At 37.7% G+C, this 26,228-nt stretch overlaps 1 protein-coding gene across 1 annotated transcript in view; it reads left to right on the forward strand.

Moving 5' to 3' along the window:
* The window catches only part of HMCN1 (hemicentin 1), a 5,606,893-nt gene that overhangs the window by 4,042,045 nt on the left and 1,538,620 nt on the right, over positions 1 to 26,228 (forward strand). Inside the window, exons 56-59 of the mRNA XM_044085314.1 lie at positions 14,734 to 14,921; positions 16,817 to 16,913; positions 23,097 to 23,258; positions 25,652 to 25,765. Of these exons, the coding sequence (XP_043941249.1) occupies positions 14,734 to 14,921; positions 16,817 to 16,913; positions 23,097 to 23,258; positions 25,652 to 25,765 (561 nt within the window). The remainder of the gene's footprint in view (positions 1 to 14,733; positions 14,922 to 16,816; positions 16,914 to 23,096; positions 23,259 to 25,651; positions 25,766 to 26,228) is intronic.

Genomic DNA, 26,228 nt, shown 5'->3' on the forward strand with positions numbered 1-26,228 from the left:
GTTATTCTTTTTCCCAAGCCTTCGAGGATTCTGCAGTATTGTTTATATATTGTTAGTACTTGTTTCTTTCAGAGTTAATTTCAGTATTTCTTGCACTGAGTTGCACTTTGCACCTTGTATGTATATGTATATTTACTTTTTTGTCTTGTTCTTAATAGTTGTGTGTAATGTATGTCATTTGTCTTGTTCTTAATAGTTTTATGTATGTCATTTATGTAATTCATACTTAGAGAGTCACTGAAACTGGAGTCAAATTCCTCATATGCGTGCATACTTGGCCAATAAATGTGATTCTGATGCCTTACTAATTATCTGTTAACAGAAGGTTCTGTTCTAGATTTAACTAAAAACTAATTCAGTGAAGGTCTTTCATTTAGGATCCCCTATCCCTTTCTCTTTGCCTATACTCTGATATCAATTCCTGATAGGGAAGGCAATCTGTATCCTTCAGTCCTAATGTCTTCTTGTCATCTTCCCATTCTGTTACCTTTCCCTCTCTAATTATTTTATTCACAAAACCAGTGCCAGCTTCCACCAGTAAATTCCAGCCCCATCTTGCTTATTCTCTGTATTCCTAATCGCAGACACCCCTGTCGGCATAATCTGCTGTCTCCACTCCCGTGTTGCTTTGCTCTTAGTATACTTTCTGCTCCTGTATGAATATCTCTGTACCTTAATTGCAGACTTGCCTGTTGGCAGATTCTCCTTTCTATACTTCAGTGTTGCATTGTTGTTAGTCTGCTTTCTGCAAGTTTATGAATATAACATTCTGTATGACTGTTGTATTTCTCCTTAAGGATCTGCATCCAAAATCCCACTCTTTCCTTATTTTTTTGAATTTCCCCCGCTTCGTCATCCCTTTCCACTTTGAATTATTGCTTTCTGCTTGTGTTATGTATAAGAGCCTTAATTGTGTAGCTGTAAAATATCCCTTCAAATCAGCTAATCCTATAACTCCTTGCTGTATTGGAAGGATCACTTAACATACTTTACTCTTGTCAACTTCCCCTCCCAGATAAAATCTTTCCACTGTTTATTAATTACTATCCACAACTTCTCCTCTGTTTGATAAAAATATGCCTGGCCTGTATATAAAACTAAAGGGACTAAAAGCATTTTCACTGCTTCTATCTTGCTATACATATCTGTAAAAAAGAACTTCTCATTTCTCAGTTTTTGTGTTATCTTTTGTTTAGTCTCATCCAATATATTCTAAGCTGCCAAAATATAAACCTTTTTAATCCATATTCCTAAGTAATTCATTTTATCATGTCCCCATTATGGGTATTACTGAAGCAATTAATGTGTAGATGAATTGTTTACAGCTATAGCCTTTGTTTTATCTTCATTAATTTTATATCCTGTCTCAGAATGTTCCACAACAGTGAAATGTCCTTTTCTGGTTCATCTTCAAACAAAGCCAACTTTTCTTGAGTAGCATGCCAATTATATCCTTGAATTTGTGAGTCCTTTATTTTCTTGCCAATGGTTCTAAATATAACACAAATAACAAAGGGGAAAGAGGACACCCCTATCTGGTCCCTCTGTTCAGACACAACTTATCAGAGAGGAACCCTCCCAGTTTGATTTTTGTTTCAGTCCCTTATGTATTCTCCCAATTAACTGTATTATTGTGTCAGGAAATGTAAATGTTTCCACTGCCCTACTCATAAAATCCCAGTTTACTATGTCAAATGTTTTCTCTGCATCAGCACCCACCAACAACAGTGGTTACATTCTGCTTCCCTCTGAATCATCATTGTTCTGTTAATGTTGTCCAATGTTTGCCTGCCCTCCACAAAACCATATTCATCCCTGTTTGTCAACTTTTGCAGCACATTTGCCATTCTTTTAATCATTATAGATATAAACACTTATAATCATGGTTTACATTTGAAATGGGCTTATATGAAGCTGGATCTGATGGGTCTTTGCAGCCTTTAGGTATTACAACCACCACAGCATTTTTTGCAGGATGTTGATGTTTTCCCTCCTTTCAAAATACTATTAAACGCAACCTTCCAAATCGTATCACCTCCCTCTTAGCTTCCAAACTTCCACCAGAATACTATTTATTCCTGGAGACTTTCCTGCAGCTTCATTATACATCACCATTTTTTCTCATCTCCTCCTATCTTAACTGTTAATTGTTGAGCCTCATCTACCTCTAACCTTGACATGCTTAAGTCCTCTGTAAATATTTCCATTTGTTCTTTTTCTTGATTTCTACACAACTTTGCTTGCTTTATACAAATTTTCATAAAAATTCCAAGGTATTTCTGATATCTGTACAGGATATGTGGTTATTTTTCTTGTTATAGCCCTCCTAAGTTTGGCAACAACCCTTTCTACTTTCTGTTGCTTAAATCTTTTTGCCAAATGTTTTTGTGTTCTGGAATTATTATCAAAAAACAGTTACTTATCAGCAATCTTTTTAAACTCATGCATATCCATTTACTCCCTTATTTTCTGTTTAGCACTCTGCAACTATGCTTCCACTTGTTCTGTGAGATTCCCCTTATTCTGTAATACTTTAAAATTTATCAGCCCTTCTAAATAATTCTTGTTACTTCTTAATCATATCACTTTTCCTTTTTATTTCTACCCTATTTTTAAACTCCACTTTTGTTTTATCCCACTTCACTAGCTGTAACATCTGGAGTACTTCTCTAATAACTCCCAAATAATTTCTACCTTAAATTATTCTCTTTTTAACTGGTAGGTGGGAAAGCACCAGTGTGTCATCTTTACTTCTTTACCATGCATTTTTATCTTAGTAATTATTATTGTATGATCTGAAATAGTAATTGGGTGTGTGTCAGAGTATTCAAGTAAATGTACATATTCCTGTGAAATATAAATTCTGTCTAATCTAGCCCAGTAACTGTACCTTTGGAAATAATATGCATATTCTCTCTTCGAGTTGCTACTTCCAAATTTACATCTTTGATACCAGAGATTTTGATCAATTTCTTCAGAAATGTATACTCTTTTGTTATATTTCCCTTCTAGGCCCTCCAGATACAGCCTTGTTGTTGCAAATCAAATTCTAGTCCCCACCTATAAATAATATTCTGAAAGCTGATTATTTCTCCCCACATTTTTAGCTCCTTAATTTAGGCTTTAGGTGGAATATAAATACATGCCAGTGTAATCTTCATCTCTTGTTAGTAGGCTCATAGATTAGTACTAGGCTAACTACCCTTGTGGGCCATTTTAAGCCTAGCCAATTGCCCAACGTGGGAATCAAACCCTGCACCTTGTGTCTGTAAGGTAAACACCTTAACCATTATGCCAACCTCCCACCCTTTACTACCACAAATCTGCCATTATTATTTTTTTCATCTTCTATCACTATTGGAGCTACTCTATCAATTAATATAAGCAATCCACCTTTTCTTTGTCCCTGATATTCCCCTGAACATCCATTCTGAAATCCTTCATTTATCAAATTCATATCCTCAGTTATTTTCAATTGTGTCTAATGTAGCATTGCAATTTACACTCTGCATTCCCCATATAATTAAATATTTTTTCCTTTTCATCTATACTGTTGATACCCTTCACATTCCAAGATAATATGGAAAGTGTTGCCATTAAGATAAGAAGTTATTATTCCCACCTCTTTTATATATATATATATATATATATATATATATATATATATGTATATATATATATATATGTGTATATATATATATATATATATATATATATATATATATATGTATATATATATATATATAAAACAGCTTTTTAATTTTTTTTAAATGTTATTTTCCAGCTTTTTTGATACATGTGCTTACTAATGTGTGTCAGGTTAATCCTTTGTACAGTATTATCTTATCATCAGCATTAAAACATATGTAATATTTTACAAGAGTTTTTATTTTAAAGAAAACCCTCAAACAAAAACAAAATGAACACACCCTCAAGGCACTCCCCATAACCTGTAAACTTATTACAAACACTCAAACCTATGCAAATCTTCATATAATGAAGTTTAACCCTCCTAATATAAACAACTGTCACAAATCTACAGCTGCAAACACAAGTTTAATTAAATTAAATTGAGATTATCCATGCTAAGATTCACATTATTACCTGTGCTTCTACTTACACTAATAGGTGACTGTTCTTTTTTATCTTTATTCCCCTCTCAGGTGTGAAAAGCAACTTGCATGCATTCAGAAAATGTTAACTTTTAGCTTTAAAGAAGACAGTGTTCGTTCTGGCTTTTTATTGCCATATTATCAGCTTGTCTAAGTGGAAATGGCTTCTAAAGACAAGCTGAAACCGTGTTATAGGAAAACTGTTCATTATATTCAATGTACCCTTATTTACTTGTTTCCACTTAAAACTTATTAGATTAAGTCAAGGGTCTTAATCCAGACAGTCACCTATGCCAAGATAAGAGAAAACATTTCAGATCTACATATAGTATGATCTGTGTAATTTTGCACCCCCCACCTCAACAACTCAGAATTACAGCCTATTAATTTAAATATGATTTTGTCTATACTTTTTTTCTCTTTTTGTTTTCATTGTAATGCCTACATTTCTTAATACTAAAAATGAAGAAAGAGAGCAAAGACATCTGTTTACTTTAATATCTTTATCACATAAGAACAACTAAATGCTTTTCTATAAAACATGCAGTTTATGTCATGAAAAGTTTCATAGAAATACTAAGAACAGCAATTGTTTTACTTATGGTTACCTTTTTCTTTCCTCTTCCGTCAGTGTCCTTCCAAACATTAATGGCATGAAGTGAGGCAAATGCCTTTCAGTTCCCACAAGTTTAAGAAAGTCAACGAGAGTTCACTCTTTCCACTTTTTCCTAGACAGACATATTTCACAAGTGGGACTGATGTTTTGCAGTCTTACATTTATTCACTAATTTCCATCTTGCTGGTCTTCTTCCTGTCATCTCTAGCTCCCTACTCCAGATTTTGATTCATTTCCAAGATACACCCAATTATTCTAGTCAACTCCTGTGCTTTTCTCTGTCTCTCAAGCATTTTCCTTTAGAACAGTAGAAAAGGTTTCACTGGCAAAGTCTCTCTGTGAGTTTTATTGTCAGAAAAATGGGAAGCAGAGTCCCCTTCCGCCTGATGGTTCACTTTTTGCTGGGCAAACTTTTGTAATTCCTCCTTAGCCTGTTCTGCATCAAAAAATGTCTTTGATACTCCAGGAAAATATTCTGAATACAGCTTGATGCAGCATCTTGAATCCTACCCCTGCCTTTCAACATTCTCTAATTGCTGGAATAAATTTGTTTCTCTTCTGCCTAGTGTGCAGTGAATAATCATTTTCCACAAAACTCTACTATCTCCAACTTTAATACTTTGTCCTTTTGCCACAGTTTTGTCAGGATCAGCTCTGGTTTGCATCTTTACTAATACAAGTCTCACCTGTTTTCTCATGGTCAGATTTGGAGCATATACACACACACACACACACACACACACACACACACACACACACACACACACACACACACACACACACACAGACACACACAGACACACACATGCACACACACACACACACACACACACACACACACACACACACACACACACACTGTGCCGTTTCAATTAACAGTTGTTACTGTGGAATACCAGTCTATTTGCTTATTTGTGCCTTCATAAAATTAATAGTCTCTTCCTTCTAGTTTCCCTGATACAGCAGAAAATCCTCATTTTTTTCCTGTGTGCTCTGTCCTCTAATTCTACCATTACTTTGAAACATCTCTTCTTGAATAATTTCATACTAAGCCAGCCTCTTCTTGATTTTGACCTCTTGATTTTTGCAGATTTATCATGAATATCTGTTTAAAGTTTCTTCCAATTTTTCCAACCTTTTGTTATTTGAGGTGATTTACTCCTTCAGTGTTTTGTTTATTTTAATCATCTTTGAGTCTTCTTCTTCTTCTTTTGGCTGCTCCCGTTAGGGGTCACCACAGCGGATCAGCTATTTCCATTTCTTCCTGTCCCCTGCATCTTGCTCTGTCACACCAAGCACCTGCATGTCCTCTCTCACCACATCCATAAACCTTATCTTAGGCCTTCCTCTTTTCCTGTTACTTGGCAGCTTCATCCTTAGCATCTTCCCCCTCTTCTCCTCCTTCAGCCAACAGTAGCCCAATTTCCACCAGCACCCTGTTGGCCAACAGTACTGGTGGCGGTCGTTGTTAACCCGGGCCTCGACTGATCCGGTATGTATATCTGTACTGTTGTCTGCATGTATGATTTGGCAAAATTTTATGCCAGATTCCCGTCCTGATGCAACCCTCCCCATTTATCCGGGCTTGGGACCGGCACAAAGAAATGCACTGGCTTGTGCATCCCCAGAGGCTGGGTTATTTATGATTTTAATCATCTCTGAGTATACTTGACTTATTTTTTTTCCTCTAGATTACTGGAAGCCATGTCTTGCACTGAAGCTGGAGTTTGAACAGCTTTTTGCTGAACAACTACAGGATTCGCTTCACCTTTTCTAGCTGATTTTCTTTCAAGTCTGTCTTAGTTTCTTCTTTGCTGGCATCCAGGCAATGTACTTTCTAGCCAGTTAGTGAATTTACTGAAAGTGACAGAGTTCCTGGCCCTTATCTTTCAGGTTCTTTTTTCACACTGGAAGAGCTGCAACTAAGCTGTTAATCAGTGTGCAGCTATCTTGGAAAGTCCCTGAGGTTAGCATTCTTGGTCTTATTCTACACAAATCAGTGTGTGGCTGTTAAGCCTCTGACTAACTGGTGTAATCCATCACATAACCTTTGCTAAGCAAGTACCTTTCTTATAAAAACTCCATTCTCTTCATGTTCCTCATACAAATCATCAGCTCCATCACTCACAGTTGCCTGAAGAGTGGAGTTATTTCATGGATTGAGAGCTGTATGGTCCATCCAGTCCCTAGGGCAAAAGTCATATCTGCCTTGAACAGGAGCCATCATCCATTCATTAGGGAATTGACTTTTTGTGTATTAAGTCCTACTGTCCCTCCGTACACTCAAGGGATTAGGCATAGACTGTGCCTGCACCTCTGCTTGATGTAAGTTATGGTCCTAGCCTCCTCAGGTCAAACTCAGTCTTTAGCAGAGATTCCACCATACAGAGCATTCCTAGACTTACCTTGCCAGCCCTCCCCCTGAAGAAAGTCATTCCTTTCTTTCCTCACACTGTCTCCAACAGGCAAACGTGGATAATCTGGATTCTAGAGAGAGCTTTCACAGAAGAGCTGCCTACCCGACATAGCTGATTTGGAGACTACTTGCTTTCAGTTTATTCAGAGTTCTGAAATCATTTACCAACTTCATTTTGTCAAATTTAATACACAGGTAACTTTTAGAAAAGTAGCATTTCACTTTCTCTTTTGTAACAGGACTTGCCTCTGTAGTTCTATTATCATCTGAGAAAAATGTAAGCATTGTATCTCCCTTAGAATTTAATATATCTTGCTGTTGGTTAGTGTCTCCTGTAATAACCACTGCTGATGTTTAAATCGTAAATGCACAGAATATTTTTTTACAGTGCAAGAACAGTTCTGAAATAACTTCTGTACAATAAAAGGGATGTTAAGGGAAATAAAATGAATGGAAGAGGGGTCGTCCCATTTTGCATTGCATCAGTTTTGAGAAATGATGCAACATTTTCCCTGTACCATTAATGCACCCAACCTGAACATTCCATCAAGAACCTATAACTTGCTGCTTGCTTCTAGATGCTCCCCATAACTATCTTGAATTTTTCTTAGACTGCATGCATGATGTGACTTTTCAGTATGAATGCACACGTAACAGCTGACTTTATATCACAACGTTTTACTTTCAGTGTATTCCATTGAGTTTTTCAGTGCAGTGACAGAGCTTTTTTCACACCAGATTTTCAACATGTAAGTTTATTGATTGATGCTTTTCACTGGCAATGTAAGTTGTGCAGTTCTATCCCAATGCATTTTCATAGTCGCTGATTACTTTTACAGACAATAGGAAATATTATTTTCTTAACAAGTTTCTTATTTTACTTCATTGTCTGAATTCACATGGGCAAAATCTGAACAATTTCCATGCATGCTGGATTACAAGAGTGCAGTGAAATATTTTCAAGTGATAAAATTAAAAAGCCATTATAAGCACTCAAAGAAACTTAGCACATCAGCAGTGTTCAATATTTTAACTTACACTGCAAAATTGTTTCTTCATTTTATGTATTTAAGTCTTAGTGCTGCCACTGATGAATATGCAGTTTAATATGCAGACAAACTAGAGTTTTAAATAGTTAAGATATTCTAACATTGTTTTTATAAATGTTCAGATAACAGGCTTATATTCTTAACTACCACCCCTTTGTATTACAGTAGTGGGGAGGGTATAGTTTATCCTGAGGGATGAGGTAGTGCTTTTGAGAGTGATAAAGTAATGAAGCAGAGTAGTGAAGTACCCCGTGGTTGAAATCATAGTGGCTTTAAAGTCTGTGGAAAGTAATTGCAGAAAGTAAATTGGTTGCAAGTGGCATTCAAGTCTTTAAGTGACTTTATTATGGGGATGTGAAGGAAGATGTTCTGTAATGATGAGTCAGTAATGAAACAGACTGCCATCACTGGTTAACCTATGGGATGAGAGAGACAAGATATTGTTAGCTAAGTGAGCAAGACTTTTAAATTTGTGGTGTGAATAAAAGGAATAAATTAGAGTATGCACAGGAAGGGGGTTGTGACTGAGGCATAACAAGTTATAAATTCAATGTACAAAATATATGGCCCAATTCCAGAAGACTTGCTTTCAGTGTGAGTGACCACTTACACTGAGCGAAGGTCTTTTGGAATTTGGCCCTCATTGTAAGCCTGTTTATAGACAGGCCTTATACAGAAGTAAATAATTTACATTGCAAGCAAGTCTTTCAGAATCAGGGCACACTTACACTAAGAAAAATTATTTTGGAATTTGAGCCAAAGTTTTAGCCATTACAGTGGTATGTAACTCACTGATATGTGGACATCTGAGATAATGATGTGCATATAAATTCAAAAACAAAGGCAGGAACTACGAGACAGCACCAAGTAATGGAAATACAAATTTAATCCGATTAAGCGCTTTTCGTTTGTCACAATATACAAACTTCTTCAGATAAAAAAGACCTCACTTAGGAATGCTTTAAATACACAATCAATTAACATCTCAATTATTCAATAAGATCATTTAAAAGAATAGTTACTTTTTAAGCACACCAAAGGCATTTTAGACAGTAAATGCATTTAAAACCTGAAACAAGCACCGCTACACTAACTAAAAAAGATATATATTTTAATATGACTAAGGGAATATATATAGGAAATCCTATCTTTGACAATAAAATTGAATAATTAAAACTATTCAAAAAGTAGTGAATTCTATAATTTTACACAAGTACCGTCCTATGAAGTGATATAAAACAAACCCTAAATGTCTTCCAATATCTAAGATGTTTTATCTAGTGAGATTCTTAAGCTTAAGGACGCTACTAATTGAACAACCTTCATTCAAACCAGGCACATTATATGCATTTAATCTGATCTGCCAACCCAACTCTAATTTTTCTAACTTTAGAGGGGTTAGCCTACTATGTGAGTAAAACAGAGAGGCGACTTCTTGACCGCATCTACGAACACATTTACGCTATTAGACTCAGCTCCCCTCCCACCAGCTCAAGAACCATCCCTATGCACCCCCCACATATTCTACCAACTATATTACTCAAACATAAAGCATCCCTACAATTTAACATAGTAACCCTCCCACCATACCTATTACCCACAGAGCACAATCATAAAGTTTCCCTTATAAACAAACATATTCAAAAACTGAGAAAACTAATAATCTCATGCTTATCAAAACTAGCCCTAAGTGGAGACATCCACCCCAACCCTGGCCCTACCATCTCCAACCCCAATCTTCATAATCAGACTAGAAATCACAACTTCTCCCATATTACAGCCAATAGAAAGCCAAGTGACTTCCTTCTACTATGCCTAAATATTAGAAGTATATCCAACAAAGTCCATGAACTCCATGCCACCATAGACTTGTACTCCCCAGATATAGTCATCCTGATAGAAACCTGGCTAAAACCTCACATTACCAGTGAGCAAATACTCCCTACAGGTTACAGCATACTAAGAGTAGACCGGCTAAACAAAAAAGGAGGTGGTGTAGCTATAATATTTAAACAGCATCTAAACATCCAGATTTTAACATCATCAGCTCCACAAATAGGCAATGAAGAAATAATATATACCAACCTCAAAATTAACCAAAACTAAACCATCAACATAATTGGATGCTACTTCCCACCTGGCCAAAACATCCCTCCCCTAGAAAATCTCCTCAGCTGGTCTACCCACCATCTCCCCCAAGAAACTATTATCTTAGGTGATTTCAATATTGACTGGCAATCCTGTTCTGGCAACAATCCAACCCATCATGTACACCTTCGTGGCTTCACTCAACTAGTCTAGTCACCAACCAGGATAAATAAAAACTCCACCAAGCACACTACCCTGGATTGGATACTAGTCAGTAAGAGCCCCCAGTCATATATAACAGGCTGCTTATCAGATAGCCTCAGTGATCACTCCCCAGCATTCCTACTCAAAAAAAACCTATACCAAGCTAAACCTGTCATCTACCGTCAAATATGTAAAAAACTAAACTTTAACCCACTCACATTCATCTCATCCCTCAAAGAATGTAACTGGCATCCTCTAAAGTACCTCAGTCTAGATGATGCAGTTGAATTTTTTAATACTACCTTCCTGAACATCCTTAATTACCATGCCCCCATAAGATTCTCCAGAACCAAAGCACAACCCTCCCCATGGCTACAGAAAACCACTAAGTCAGAAATGAAAAACAGGGATAAAGCCTGGGAGTACTGGCGCAAAACCAAAACCCTCTCAGCTAGACAGAAATTCCTAGAACTATGCAATAGAGTCAAAAAGCTAATAAAACAGGACAAATCCCAATACTACCAGTCTGCCCTAGACTCCTCACAACACAGCCCCAAACAATTCTGGTCCTCCATAAACTCCATCCTCCACCCAGGTAAAGTCAGTACCCCTCCTCCTAACATCCCTCACTCCTCAGAAAATATTGCTACCTCATTCAACACACACTTCACCCAAACCATACTATCACTAGCTAAACAACACAGCCCCCCTCCCCTCCAACCCACACCTTCAACTAGTAATCTCCCCAATGCCTTCTCTTTTTCTCCTGTACCTACCTCCAACATAAAAAAACTCTTAACTAAACTTAAACCCATCAAATTAGCAGCAGACAGCCTCCCAAGTGAATACCTACAAATCGCAGCTGATGCTCTGGCCTACCCAGTATCCATCTTGATTAACCGATCTCTGTCAGAAAGTTACGTTCCCACACTGTGGAAAGTATCACATATAATTCTCCTCCACAAAGGCGGACCCTCCACAGAACTAACCAATTACCGCCCCATAGCTATTCTCTCTCCACTCTCCAAAATACTAGAGAGATGCATACACTCTCAGGTCTCAGACTACCTCCTTACTAACAACCTCCTTTCCAGTACTCAGCATGGTTTCTGACCAAACCATAGCACCACCACTGCCTTACTCTCCTTTACTAACGCTATCCTTCAGCATAAAAACAGTGGCTATCTGTCCTCTGCTACTTTCCTAGACCTATCTAAAACATTTGACATGGTCCCACACAAACAACTTATCTCTGTCCTCAATAACCTATCCTTCCCACAATCGGTCACCAACTGGTTTCAGAGTTACCTGTCTGACCACCAACAATCCGTTGTATGGCAGAATGACATATCTCCCCAACTACCTGTCTCCATAGGGGTTCCCCAAAGATCCATCCTTGGACCCCTACTCTTCTCTGTTTAAACCAATAATCTAGCCTCTGCCACCTAACATGGCACACTCATACAATACGCAGATGACTCGACCATCATCTGCTCAGCCCAGTCCCTACCAAAACTGCAAAAGTCACACAGGAAGCCTTTTCCTCTGTTGAAACATGGTTATCCGATGCCCGATTAATACTCAACCCAAACAAAACTAAACTACTCATCTTCCAACCCACCAAACATACTCAAAACAACTCTCACTTTAACATCACGGCAAAAGACAACACCACTATATACCCAACTGAACACACCAAATTGCTAGGAGTAGAAATAGACAATAAACTAAAATTTGACATTCACATATCCATGACTATAAAAAGTCCACAAAAACTAGGAGCGTTATACAGAAATAAGCAATTTCTCACCAAAGCAGCAAAGATTTCAATAGCAAATTCCCACCTTATCTCCACCCTACTTTATGCCTCTCCAATATATACCAACCTAAGGCAATGTGATCTAAACAAGCTAGAGACCTGCTACAACAAAATCGCCAAATTCGCCACAGGGGCATCCTACCGTAGTCACCACTGTCTCTCACTTGCTGAACTGGGCTGGCTTGAACTCCCTCACCTCCTTCAGTGGTATCAACTCTCACTCGCCCACAAACTAGTAAACCATCCACTAAATGTCCCATCCCTCCAGAATCTACTCCAACCCTATCGCACCACCAGACCACTAAGATCCAGCAGCAAAAATCACTTGCAGATCACTAAAGCCAATAACTCTGCTGGTGAAGCACTATTCTCTTGCGCCATAGCCAAATTATGGAACTCACTCCCACCCACAATTACCTCCATACCATCATGCACCCACTTCAAAACTTTACTAAAAGTGCAACTAAAAACATGCTGGCTCTGCCTTTGCAACTCCCACTCTAATATCATCCACCCCATCCAACCACTACCTTTCTTTCCACTCCACTAACTACCTTGATTATAGCAAGCTCAGATGCTCATAAGCCAGTACTTATTATACAGCACGAACTTCTTCTTCTTGTAACATTTGTTAATGTCTGGTATGCACTTCACAGATAAAGATTCTAGTTGTCTACTGATGTACTATGTTCTTCATCTGTAAATATGTTGTAAGTAATTGCTATGTAAATTGTTAATCACTATGTAATCCAATGTAAATACTGTCTGTTTATTTTAACTGTGGAGCTTTTCTCCTCGGGCCTCCGCTGAAAATGGACCTACGTCCAGTCGGACACTCCCGGTCAACAAATTTAAATAAATAAATAAAATAAATAAATAAATTAAAAAACAAAAACTTGAGAATGCACTAGCTAAACATATTTCATTGTTTCCAGATCATACTTTCAAATTTTTAGTTATCGATCAAGTCTTTCAGAATCCTAGAGGTGGCCCAACCCCTCTAAAGTTAGAAGAATTAGAGTTGGGTTGGCAGATCAGATTAAATGCATATAATGTGCCTGGTTTGAATGAAGGTTGTTCAATTAGTAGCGTCCTTAAGCTTAAGAGGTTCACTAGATAAAACATCTTAGATATTGGAAGACATTTAGGGTTTGTTTTATATCACTTCATAAGACGGTGCTTGTGTAAAATTATAGAATTCACTACTTTTTGAATAGTTTTAATTATTCAATTTTATTGTCAAAGATAGGATTTCCTATATATATTCCCTTAGTCATATTAAAATATATATCTTTATTTAGTTAGTGTAGCGGTGCTTGTTTTAGGTTTTAAATGCATTTACTGTCTAAAATGCCTTTGGTGTGCTTAAAAAGTAACTATTCTTTTAAATGATCTTATTGAATAATTGAGATGTTAATTGATTGTGTATTTAAAGCATTCCTAAGTGAGGTCTTTTTTATCTGAAGAAGTTTGTATATTGTGACAAACGAAAAGCGCTTAATCGGATTAAATTTGTATTTCCATTACTTGGTGCTGTCTCGTGGTTCTTGCCTTTGTTTTTGGATTTATAATGATGTGCGTAGCAGGATAAAAATAAAATGAAGCAACAATTTCTACTGTATTTTTTTTTTATTTGTTTAAGTTTGGTAACTGGGTATGTGAACTGGCCCCCCCCAAAAAAAAACTTTCCAACCATGACCTATTAGGCACAGATGCCTACATGAAATACAGAGTGACATGAGATAAATATATATTTTAAGTCACATTATGTAATCGTATCATGAAGTAATGCGATTAATTATGAGAATTATGCACAAAATTCCAGAAGTAAATTCACAAGTAGTATACAGTAATTGCATTGTTGAACAAGGAACAAATGACCTGCATATCAGAAAAAAAATGTATGCTAACCTTCATTGAAGCATATACATTTTATTTGTTCCTATAGATAAAGTCTGAGTTGTTTGCTGAACTGAGTGAGATTGTTTTATGGTTTTCATTTTAGCAAGAAAAGAATTCCAAGTTGCTGGAATTAGTTTTGAAAAGGTTTTCTCCCTGATTGAGAGTTTTAAGCAATTTGAAGTACTGGCTAAGAGTTTACTTTGGGTGGGGGTTAGAATTCACTTAGAAGTTTGTAGATTAATGTGCAGCATGGAGAGAGATTTTCAAGAAATTCTGACTGAAAAAAATGACAGTAGTAAATGAGAATAAGCAACTGTGTTCTGATTCAGTAAGCCAGGAATGTCAAAGATAAAATGTCTGTTTTATTTTCTTTTTATACTGTAGTACTATTCGTGCATAATATACTCCCTTGGACTGTTAGTAATTTACCACTGTTATGCTGAGTTCTTTTATTAAATTATCTGGCACTCCTTTGTAAGTTCAGTGTTTTAATATATTTACCCTTTTATTCATCTCTTCTTTTAAAGTGCCACCATCAATCAAGGGAGCAGACAGTGATTTGCCAGAAGAGGTTACAGTGTTGGCTAATAAAACTGCAACACTAGAGTGTATGGTAACTGGCAATCCCACACCTAAAATATTTTGGTTAAAGGACGGGCGACCTCTGACAGAAGATGGAATTTATAAAGTACTGTCCAGTGGCAGAACACTGCAGGTAAGAACAGATTCTTTGAGAGTGGGTCTATGGAAATTATTGGGTGAGATTAAAAAGCACCAACACTTCTGCTTGCCCTTACATTTTAATTCACAAAGAGTGCTACATGTGCAGTCCTCGTAAATCATTTTGGAGTTCAGCATGCTGCACCAACTCTTACATTGATAGCTTTCTCTTGATCATTTTGATGTCATACCTAGCATGATACTGCAGTGACATCAGTCTGGGGGTATAGCCAGAAGAAGAGCTTAACTGAAATAAAAACAAATATAGAAATGTTAGGTCTCGTCATTTATATAGCTGCAAAAGGCACCGTCAGATCTTCTGCAGTGTCTGTCTCCATGCAATAACTTGAGCAGGCGTCAGAAATCTTGGCATGTGCACTGAGCTGCAAGGCAACCTGGCCTACATTCAGAACTGATGTTTAAGTTGTATGAATTACTAAGTATGCCCACTTCAGATGCTGACTGTAAACAGCTTGTATTGTGTTGCAGGCTACCTGTGCTCACTTTCTGCAGTTTATTAATTAACGTATTATTTTTAAATTGCCCCAGGCCATTTTAAAGATTTACCAGTAGCTGCTCCTTTTGGATCAGTGCAAGTTTTTGTGCCCTTTTTTGGTAGGCAAGCAGTATACTAGGTAGGTAAGGGTGCCATGATGTTTTATGTGTAGTGGAAAATCTATAGAGATCAATACCGTTGTCCATTTTACATTTGTCTGTAAGTAAGAAGGGCTAGTTTATAAAATAATGACCATAGACATATTCTCATCACCATATCTGTTTAAGCAAGACCTGTGTAATTAGTTACAGGTCTACTATTACTTCTGTTATTGTTGTGTTTTACCACTAGTAAAATAAAATAGTCTTTCCAGCTGCATTATGATAAATTGTTGCAGTCATTTTGCAATTATTTATTGACTTTTTAGGATGTTAACAAGAACTGATCAAATAAATTATAATGGTTGAGTATTTATTAGCTTGAAGGGATGAAAGCTTTGTCTTAAGTTTAAAAAAAGATATCTTACCAGGTATTGTAAATGTTTAAAACTAATGATGTACTTAATTGAAATGTTATAGTGGATAATTATTTAAGAACTAAAGAGCTAGATATGCTTGGTAAAAGAGGCACAAATTAATTTTGGTAACTAAATGAGATGCAAAGGTTTGGCCTGCTGATGCAGTGCCAGAGTGCCAGGCAACAAGACCAGCATTGTAGGGAATGTAGTTTTCAACATCTGTGAAATCCATTCAGCCAACACTGGTAGACAAAACTGACAGCTAATCAAAGGTTTATCTTACATCACTGAAAATGCTGCTTCCCCTTACATATACATCTCCTGCACCCCCTAAACTTAATATAGCTAACTTCAAGTTCAACAAACCTCGCGGTAAGTTATAATGTCTTCAACAAATTGCAGTTTGTTCTGTTAGTCTTAACCAGATGGCCTTCAGTGAACTGGCACTAAGTGAACATATTAATGTACCATGCTGGGTTTAGTTAAGAAGCCTTTCAGCTGGAGAGCCAGACTGTTGTTTTACAGTGAGAAGAGAGTATGAGGATCTTTCACTGCAAAACCAGCCTGTTAGGTTAGTATGCATTCAGCATTTCTGAGGCAGATGTGGAATCTGGAATGAGCCCAACCATGTAAGCATGAGCTGCCTGCATTGCATGCCTGCATTAGTGTCAACATGGAGGACCTAGGGTAGTAACATTACAAACCTCTGACTCCCTGAAAATCTGACACTGTCTTGGCATTTGACTCTTAAACCACAATCACAAGGTAAGTATGACAGGTGAACAAAAACAAGGGAGATATGCTGGGTATGGTTCTCATTCTGAGGTATGGTCCAGAAACACATTAAATAACTTTTTTGCTTCTTTTTCTGTATTAGGTACTTAATGCTCAGGTGACAGACACAGGCAGATATGTCTGTGTGGCAGAGAACATAGCTGGAAGTGCAAAGAAATACTTCAACTTCAATGTCCATGGTAAGTCTTTAGCTTTTTTGTTAGCACTTTTTTATACCTGGTGAATCAGATGCATCATTCACCACAAAACCCAGGGAGCAAGAGCTAGGCCTCTCAAGTGCACATCAAGAGTAACATCTGAGCTTACTCAAAGCTCTTCTTAAACTCAGACACGAAGTATAACTGCATTGGAAATAGTCCTGATTTCCAGCTAATCAGGACAGATTTATAATTTTTAGGAAGTTAGCCATAAAAGTCATCAGGCACCTCAGGTCTCAGCAATTTACCCTTTTCCAGTCTAAAGTAATTCTATAAACAAGTAAATCTTATCTGAATAATGCCAGCACAGCATCAGTGCTCTTTATCAGTACTAACAATGGCCCCCTTACTTTGGTTTCCTAAATGAATTTTCGTATCTTTCCCAAAAAGATATCCCATCCTATCCACCTCTACAATCCATCTATCCCCCAGAATTAATTATTAATTTCACCATTAGACTTCAGCGTTATTAAGAAAAAAATGATATTGAGGAACTTTTAGCAAAAATCACTCATAAGGTTGCTACCTTTCTATGTGGCAAAAAAAAAAGGACCAAAAGCCACTCCCCTTCCACTACCAACAACCCCGCCCACCCCTTCCACTTCCCATGCAGTTTATGTCACCGCATATGTCGTTACAAGATGGGATGCCTTATTTTGGTTTTTCCCCTTTTTTAGGAAGTTCCAGCATCACATTAGCAATGCTTTTCAATTAAGAAGCTCATACCAGTCTGTATTTTTACAAACTGCAGCATTCTGTTTGTACAGATAAACAGAATGCCAGAGTTTGTGTAGCGCTTTCCAACACCGGACTAACATTCTAATTTCTGGATAGTCTGGAAAAATATGCTAATCATACATGGTGCCCTCAGTAGAGCTGACAACCTCCATGCTTGTTTTTTTTTTTTGCAAATAACACATTTTTACCTCACCCCACCATATATTCAGTCAGTCCCTGAAGTTAAATATACTTTCTACACTATGGGCACCTGCCAAAATACCTAACCCTCTGACTTTGTGCCCATTTCCATTCTTCTTACCTTAGGCAAACTGCTAGGGCCTCTAGTTCATTCACATATCTTCTCTTATCATCAGCAGTACTACCACCTCTGCTGATGGATTTAAAAGTTTTGAAAGTTTCTTGTACAACAATAACTACAAAGTTATGGTTATCAACTCCCTGTCCATCCCTGTGTCATTAATGAAGGCCAATCCTCAAGGGTCACTTCTTTCTCCCCTCCTTTTCTCTGTGTTTATAAACAAGCTGCACACAGACCTTGCCCCTATAGCAACCATTTTTTTTGCCAGTGACATGATAATTAACAGTTCAAACATCTGTCCCACTGTAATCAAAAAAATAACCTTGAAAGAGACCTGCAATAACTGCTCCTGCTGACTAAATAATATTGGTCTCATGTTCGACTACAAGAAAATACAAGCCGTACTTTTCAGGACCCATCAAAATTAGCCCTGGACCCACAAAACAGAGAAACTCAAATCATTTAAACAAAGTCTGCAAACGGGAAACATTTGGATATCTGGGTGCAAGGACAGGCCATAAATTAGGCTTTAACATTCACAGAACCGAAGCAAAAGTTAAAACAAAATGTAAACACCACAGAAGAAACTAAGGCAAAAGTTAAGTGTCTAGAAATTAGTGAAAAAGGTTAAGGCTATGAGCTGTTAATGAGTTGCTTCCTATAGTCCATTATTTGTTTCACTTCATCCTCCATTTGCCTACTGCTGACTTGTGAGCAAGTCATTTAACCAAACAGTGCTCCTAGGCTGAGTCTGAAAAAGTTCCACGTGGATCAATACTTTTCCATGACTAAGAAATGCAACTAAACAAACTGCTCTCCTGAGTGTTGAAAATATCACATTTTCTTTTCCTAGAAAGTAGAACAGCAAGAGGCAAAGATATTTCCCTAATCTATCTTGGACATGGCCTTCCTGTCCTTTCTACTGCCTGCAACAAGAGTTTCTCCTCCAGGTTGTATCTAATATAATTGGCCATTTCATCACTCTTTCCTGTCCATGCAAATGTCATTGCCAGCTATTTTACAAAGCTAAGTGACTGTTCATCAAGCAGAGTAAACCAACTCTTTGGTGGTCTTCTGTGTAGAGAAGACTTAAAAATTGAGTATTTTCCTTTCTTCTCCCGCAGGCCTGAACCAGTCAGTCACAATGCAGTCTAAGATTATCTCATTCCCCTCCCTTTGCAACCCCCATAACAGACTCTCTTGTGGTGATCATTACCTCTATGTACTCAACCCCAAAGTATGAAAAGACTTAATTCCTACATAACCTTTCACAAAACCCTTAAATATGTCTTACTAAAGCTGCCAAATGTAAATGTTTTAATATTTCCTTTTTCCAACTTACAAAGAACTTCTCTATCTGCCTGCCTCTTCAGAATTTCACATTATTCTACTTTTCACATTATACTTCCACTTCTCCGTGAATAATTTATTCCTACCCTTTCCCTTAACCCCACTTATTTTTCTGCTGTAAGTACTGTGTGTACTGTAAATATTTTATGTTTTGTAGAATGTGCTATACACACTGTTTATTATGTTAACTGTTTTTTTTTTTACATTGACTTGATATCGGGGTTACCCTAATGTAAATGAGTTCAACCCATACTATCTCACATTTTATTATTTGTTTTTAACATTTTGTCATTGTTTTTGAGTGTACTATAGCCTACGTTTACAAAAATTTAATTTGAATATATTTTGAGTATGTACTCCAGAGTTGGGACTGAAAAAGGTCCATTTGGATCAGTGCACTTCCCTGGTTAACAAATGCAGATAAGTAAATATTTATACCTTAAAATGAGTTCTGTATCATTTCCACTCACCACAGTACCCCAGTGAGTGGTACTGCTTTTAAGATGTGGGTAGAGAAAAGAGTTTTCACTGCCCTGCCGTCAAGCACGATGTAGAATGTACTACTGCACGATAGCCACTAACACCTGTCTTTGCATTTGAGATTTTTTCGGGAAATTCTGATGAATGAATTCCACAGACTTTGCTGCTTCTGTGAGTGCTTATCATTCCACACTCCATAAGATCATAGGATCATAGGGAGTTACTAGGCTAATGGCTCTGGGGCCCTTACAAGCCTAGCCAAGAGTTTATCCCCAAAAAAGGAACCTCAGTCAGCACCTGTCACTCCTGTCACTGAGGGGCAAAGGTGGAACCCCTGGGATAAACTTGTGGTTTCTCATCCACTCATCAAGGCTGTGCTTGAAGACGGTCAGCCAGGTACTCTGTTTGACATGTATGGGAAGTCTATTCCAGAGACGGGGCAGCCTCTGAGAGACAAACCTGTCTCTCCAGCAGGTTTTGTTGATGTCACATATTAGATTTAGGCTTTTTGAGCGGGTAATGTGCAAGGAGTTAGACTTATGGATATGGAGCATCTCTAGTAGGGCAGGGTCTGATATTGCCTTGTAGACGAGACACAGATCACCTCTGAGCAATCTGTACGATACCGAGTAGAGTGATAGTGATTTGAGCCTGTCCCTATAGGACAGGTGTTGGAGGCCATGGATTCTCTTTGTGAGGTATTTCTGTGGCCTTTCCAGTTAGTGCAGGTGTTTGGAGAGGTACATACCAAACGGGGCATTATACTCAATTATAGGCCTAATGAGGGAGGATTACAGAGAGTTAATAACCTCCTTTTTTTCTAGATGCAATCCCTTTACGTATGAGATGAACCAAGTAAAAGGCTTTTCTGACCACTGCTGCTACATAATGGTCGAATGTGAGATTGTTGTCAACCTGAGTACCCAGTTCTCTCACCACAGGTTGTGTGCTAAGGGAGTTGCCATTGATATGGCAATCATTAGGGTCTGTGTTTTTGTCAAATGGTATGATAATACATTTTTTGCATTTAACTTAAGGCCATGACTTTGGCACTTGTCATTTGTTGCTATGAGACCCTCTTGCAGTATATTAACATCATTTGGGGAGTCAATGACAGCACCCAACTTACAGTCATCCACAAACTTGGTCAGTTACAAGCCCTTTGTCTTTGCATGGACTTCTGAGAAATAGATGCTAAACAGTAGGGGTCCCAGGACAGATCCCTGAGGGAGCACCACTAGTGACAGGTCTGCTGTCAGAGGTGGTGGTGCCTATTTTGACCTTGTGGGTCTTAACGGTGAGCCAGTTGGCCACCCACCTGATGAGATAAGGATTTACACCAAGTTGAGTTAACTTTTCGTTGATGCCCGAGTGGGGGATTGTGTCAAAGGCCTTGGCCAAGGCAAAGTAAGCTGTATGCACTGACTTTCCCTCATCCAGGGCCTTGGTGACAGTCTCAAAGAAGTCAAGCAGGTCCAATTATAGAACCCCGTCTTGGATTGCTCAAGGTGAGACATGAGAGCTTGCAACTAACTTGTATGAAGACACAACATGTGATTCGCTGCTTTTGAAAGTCATTGCCATTTTGAATCAGCTCCCTTTTTGTCATCCTAGGCTGTCATCATGGCATATTCACGTCCACTTGTTTTGTAGGGTAAGTCCCATTTCTCCTTGTGCATCTCCAGTTCTTAGCCAGGAGGTGACCTTCATTGTCAAACCTTTCCCACTAGACACTGTACTGTACCTGGAGTACTCAGTGTTACCTGTTCTGGGCCAGTCAGTCCCTTCTCTCAACAAGAAAGATCCACTCTTGTCCATGGTCAACACTTTCCTGGAAGAAGACCCATCACCTGTGTTGATTCTGTTACCCTATAAACTAGTAATTGATTTTGATTGTACAGAGCCCTCTTTGTTCTTTGTCATTCTGTCAAAGGTATATCATGTTGAGATAAGTTTAAATCTGCCCAAAATTAGTATTCTTTTACATTCTTTTGAACTTTCAAGCATTGCAATATATATCTAGGTTCGCCTGCTTAACATTTTCCATGCAACTTTTTTGTTACTAACATTCTTTTTGTCAGAGCTGCCAGTAATGTCTAACTCAGTGTTTAAAACATTTTTTAAATGGGGTTGCCCTGATGTTAGTGCTCTAGAGACCATTCCACTATTTAAGCATGCCTTATGAAGTGTTTCTTTTGTGTGGTTTGCACAGTAGTACAGTAATGCAGAACAGCGTAAACACACACATGTACAGGACACAGGTAAGTGGGGACAGCCGCTGTTGTTCATGCTTCTTTTTGTATGTGACAGTAATGTTGAATGGTTCTCATCCTATGCAAGGGACATGTCATTGGTATTACCTAACCATATAATAATGAATTTGATAGACATGGCTAAAGATGTGGCATGAGTCTGATAGATATGGCTCCAAAGGTATAGCATCTAAGTCCAAGGAGTTCATTGCTCCATCGTATCATTGAGGACAGTACCGTCTTGGGTGTGTACCTAATTGGGCATATTAAACAATTGGAACTTCCACAGAGTTCCTAACTAAAAGAACAGGGTGTGAGTAACTTGTCCTATGCAGACCACTTCAAGGCCCTATCCCTGTATTCTGTCTCCTACAGGCTGTTGAGGGGAGATCTGTGTCTGGTACACAAGGGATGGTCAGACCCCACCTTAATGGACTTCCTTTGTGTCTGCAAAACAAACAGCACCAGAGTTACCATTCTATAGACTTAAACCTTGCCTATGATATAAAGAAGGCCTACTGGAGAGACAGGTATGTATTGCAGAGAGACATGTATGTATCTGAGAGACTACCTGTTCTCTGGAACAGGCTCCCCCTCCATGTGAAACAGAGTCCCTCCATAACCCAATTTATTTGTAATTTGGACAACTGGATGGGGAGCAGGAAATTCATCCCTGGTTTGGCACCTATGTCTCTAATGGACACAGGCAGCCTGTAAATGGTTCATCTCCCAGGCCATTGCTTGTAAATGTTTCATCTTCCAAGCCCCTGCTTACACTTATCAAGGGTATCAGAATTTGTCAGAGATTTGGGGTGCAGGGCTAGGTTTAAAAAGGCCTTTGTGGTCATTAGCCTAGTACACACCCATGAACCTATAAAGTCCTCACATTGTATTCATGCTGTACATCTCTCATTAGATTACTGGTCTTGTCCTGCTCTGGAAACTGAATGTATTAAGGTATTAAGCTAGCCTACTGCCTTTTCAAGCATCCAAAATGTGCCAGACCATAGACTAACAAGTGGCTTTCTTTTACTTATGTTTCAGTACCCCCCATGATTGTGGGTTTAAATCCTGACAATGTGACCGTTGTGGTTAACAACTTCATCACTCTTAACTGTGAAGCTACAGGTTTCCCACCACCAGCCCTTAGTTGGCTGAAGGATGACCATTCTGTTCTCTTAAACAAAAATTTCATGATAATGCCAGGTAAGTGCTCAGCCTTCATATTCTGTCTGTATACTGCTACTGCTGAATGTTCTTTTTAGAACATATATTGCAATGTGCTTAAAGTAACAGTCTGTATTTGTGCATGTGTGTATGCATGTATATGTATATATTCTTCTGCCTGTATGTATACAGTGGATATAAAAAGTGTACACCCCCCCGTTAGAATGCCAAGTTTTTGTGATATAAAAAAACGAGACCACATTAAATCATTAAATCAAAAGGTATTTCAACAAAGTATTAGTTTAAGGGTGTGCACACTTATGCAACCAGCTTATTGTACGTTTATTATTTTTTATATTTTTCCCCTAACAGATTTGTTTGTTTTTTAATTGAATTGTACAGGTTATAGGTCACATTAAAGGTGGGAAAAGTTTTGAAATGATTTATTGTAGTCTCTTTTTTTATATCACAAAAACCTGGCATTTTAACAGGGTTGTGTACACTTTTTATATCCACTGTATGTTTAAGTATTTATAAGTTGTATTCAGATTAACTCTAGGTGGATAATGGGAGCATTGCTGTTGATCATGTGCTGTTTAATGAAATCACAATTACATGTTGCAATATCTTGGTATGTCAGAGCTTGTTTTTTTTCAAGGGGGCTTGTAATATGCACTGAGATCACATAACTCAAAAAAGAGAGAAAAGGTGAGTTTTTATGTTTTATTTTTAAATGCCTTTATTAAACAATATTCAGTACTTCAGTTACATTTGGTTTAGATTTTATTGTTCATGTTCTAATTATTGCTTTTTTGGCAGGCAGTAGTGTTAAACTTAACAAGGCCTCACTGTATGTGGGCAACGCAGGTTCTGTATCACAGCTCAAAAAAAACCTCTTAGTTACAAGTTACAACCGTTTGCTCCTCCAATATTTCTGACAAAACACTGTAAGGATTTTTTAAAATCAACCATATCATTATCTTGACAAAAAATATGTTCCCAATTACATGTTTTTCCCATCACACCTCCAGCATCTGTTATCTCCCTAAAGAAAATTCTGTGAAGTCTGCTTGGGGTATAAAAATACCAATACAAACACTTCCAAGCAAAAGTCCTAAACCCTCTGGACATTTTTATGCTTGGGAGACAAATAGATGTCTTTCCACCTTGTATATTGCCTTTCCATTCTCTCTTCACAATCTTTTCTAACTGTCTCAGCTTGATTATTATAGTTGTCATGCAATATGTTATATGTTCTACTAATTATCTGTTTTTTAACAGAAAATACTGTTCTAGACTCAAGTAAAAACTCTACCAGAGCTGGTCTTTCATTCAGCAGTCCCCTGTGCCTTTCTCTTTGCTTACACTCTGATATCAATCCCTGGTAGGAAAGACAGTCTCTAACCTGCAGTCCAAACGTCTTCATGCCCAAATCCCACTCTGTCAAGTTTCCCTCTCTAGTTATTTGCTCCCAAAACATTGGCTTCTTTGCTAATTTTCTTGAGTAAATTCCAGCTTTATCTTACATATTTTCTGTACCCCAATCTCAGTCTTCCCTATTAGCAAAATCTCCTTTCTCCAGTCCCGTGTTGGCTTAATATTAGAATACTTTCTGCTACCTTATGAATATAAAATTATGAATGTTGTTATTCTCCTTAAGGACCTGCATCCAAAATCCTACTCTCTCCTTACTTCTAGAACTCCCCCCAATCCCATTTCATCATCCTTTTTCACATCATATCAATTAAGAGGGCTGTGGAAGGCTTCAATCCACACATTGGTTGTAGAGGCCTCTACCTCCCAGGAAAATCAACTTTCTTGATTTTTAATTTTAATAAACTGTAAACTTGTAGCAGTGCATCTGTAAAGAGCCATATCGATTAATTTTTTGAAAGGCTAATGAGATGATCTTTCTGGACTAATCCATCAAAAATACATTTTACCATGTTAAAATGAATTGTCAGAGTAAATTCACTTTGTTTTAAGACTTTTCTTTTACAAAAATCACAGTTTGTAATTAACTTCAGGATTCTACTGACAAAGTAGTTATAGCACAAAAAAAAAAAAAAACAAATACAAGCTTACCTAATGGCTGTGAAACACAGATGTTTTTCCCACTGTTGTATAAACAAACTTAGTCTGAATGTTAATAATGGTGAAAGAGACTTTCCCCTACTACTATGAACATTTTGTCTATTTTTAAGATACTAGAAACATCTGTATCATTCTAATCTCCAGGTAGGAGTAAGAAGACATCTCACAAGTGCAAGACTTATTTCTTCAGATCTAAGAACAAATTGTGTTAGCAGATGAGGGAAGTCACGACAGAATGCCAGTGCCCTCTGCTTCTAAAACTGAAATACTGCCCTGAACATGACACGTCAAATTTGTATATACTGTAGTTTCATTGTTCCTTTTCTTTTTCATTACAGGAGGACGTACTTTACAGATCTCCCGTGCCAAGTTGTTTGATGGTGGGAAATACACTTGTGTAGCTATGAACCAGGCTGGAGAGAGCAAAAAACAGATCTTCCTCACTATTTATGGTTGGTATATGCCATAGGCATGACAGTAGTGCCTTTAACATTTAATGCTATCGGAATGTGTAATATCTATGGAAATGTAAGCATGTTAGAACTATTGGAAGATTAATATTTCCTGCTATGAAGTATAAAGTCTTGTTCTTATACAGTGGCTGATGTCACTGGATCATCTGTGTAATCCATGTGGAGTCTGTGATTTCATGTACTGTGAACTGGTTGGACAGGGTGAGATCACTGAAAAGTCATTGTCATTTGATGTCAGTGAGGGGAGAATTTACCCTGTTACAAAAGGGCTGCAACAATGGAGTGCATTATAATAGCTGATAGGTAGAAAGGCACAGCTTTCTACATGGGGAAAGCAGAAGAACTTTGCTCTTCAGAAAGGAAATTGATTTAAATATTTTGTGAGGGACTGAATGCTGGTTTTTACCTTTTTTTTTTTTTTTTTGAAACCTATCAAACTTCA

The sequence above is a fragment of the Protopterus annectens genome, chromosome 10.part0, assembly GCF_019279795.1.
Source record: "Protopterus annectens isolate FY-2018-M chromosome 10.part0, PAN1.0, whole genome shotgun sequence".
NCBI classification, from domain to species: domain Eukaryota; kingdom Metazoa; phylum Chordata; order Ceratodontiformes; family Protopteridae; genus Protopterus; species Protopterus annectens.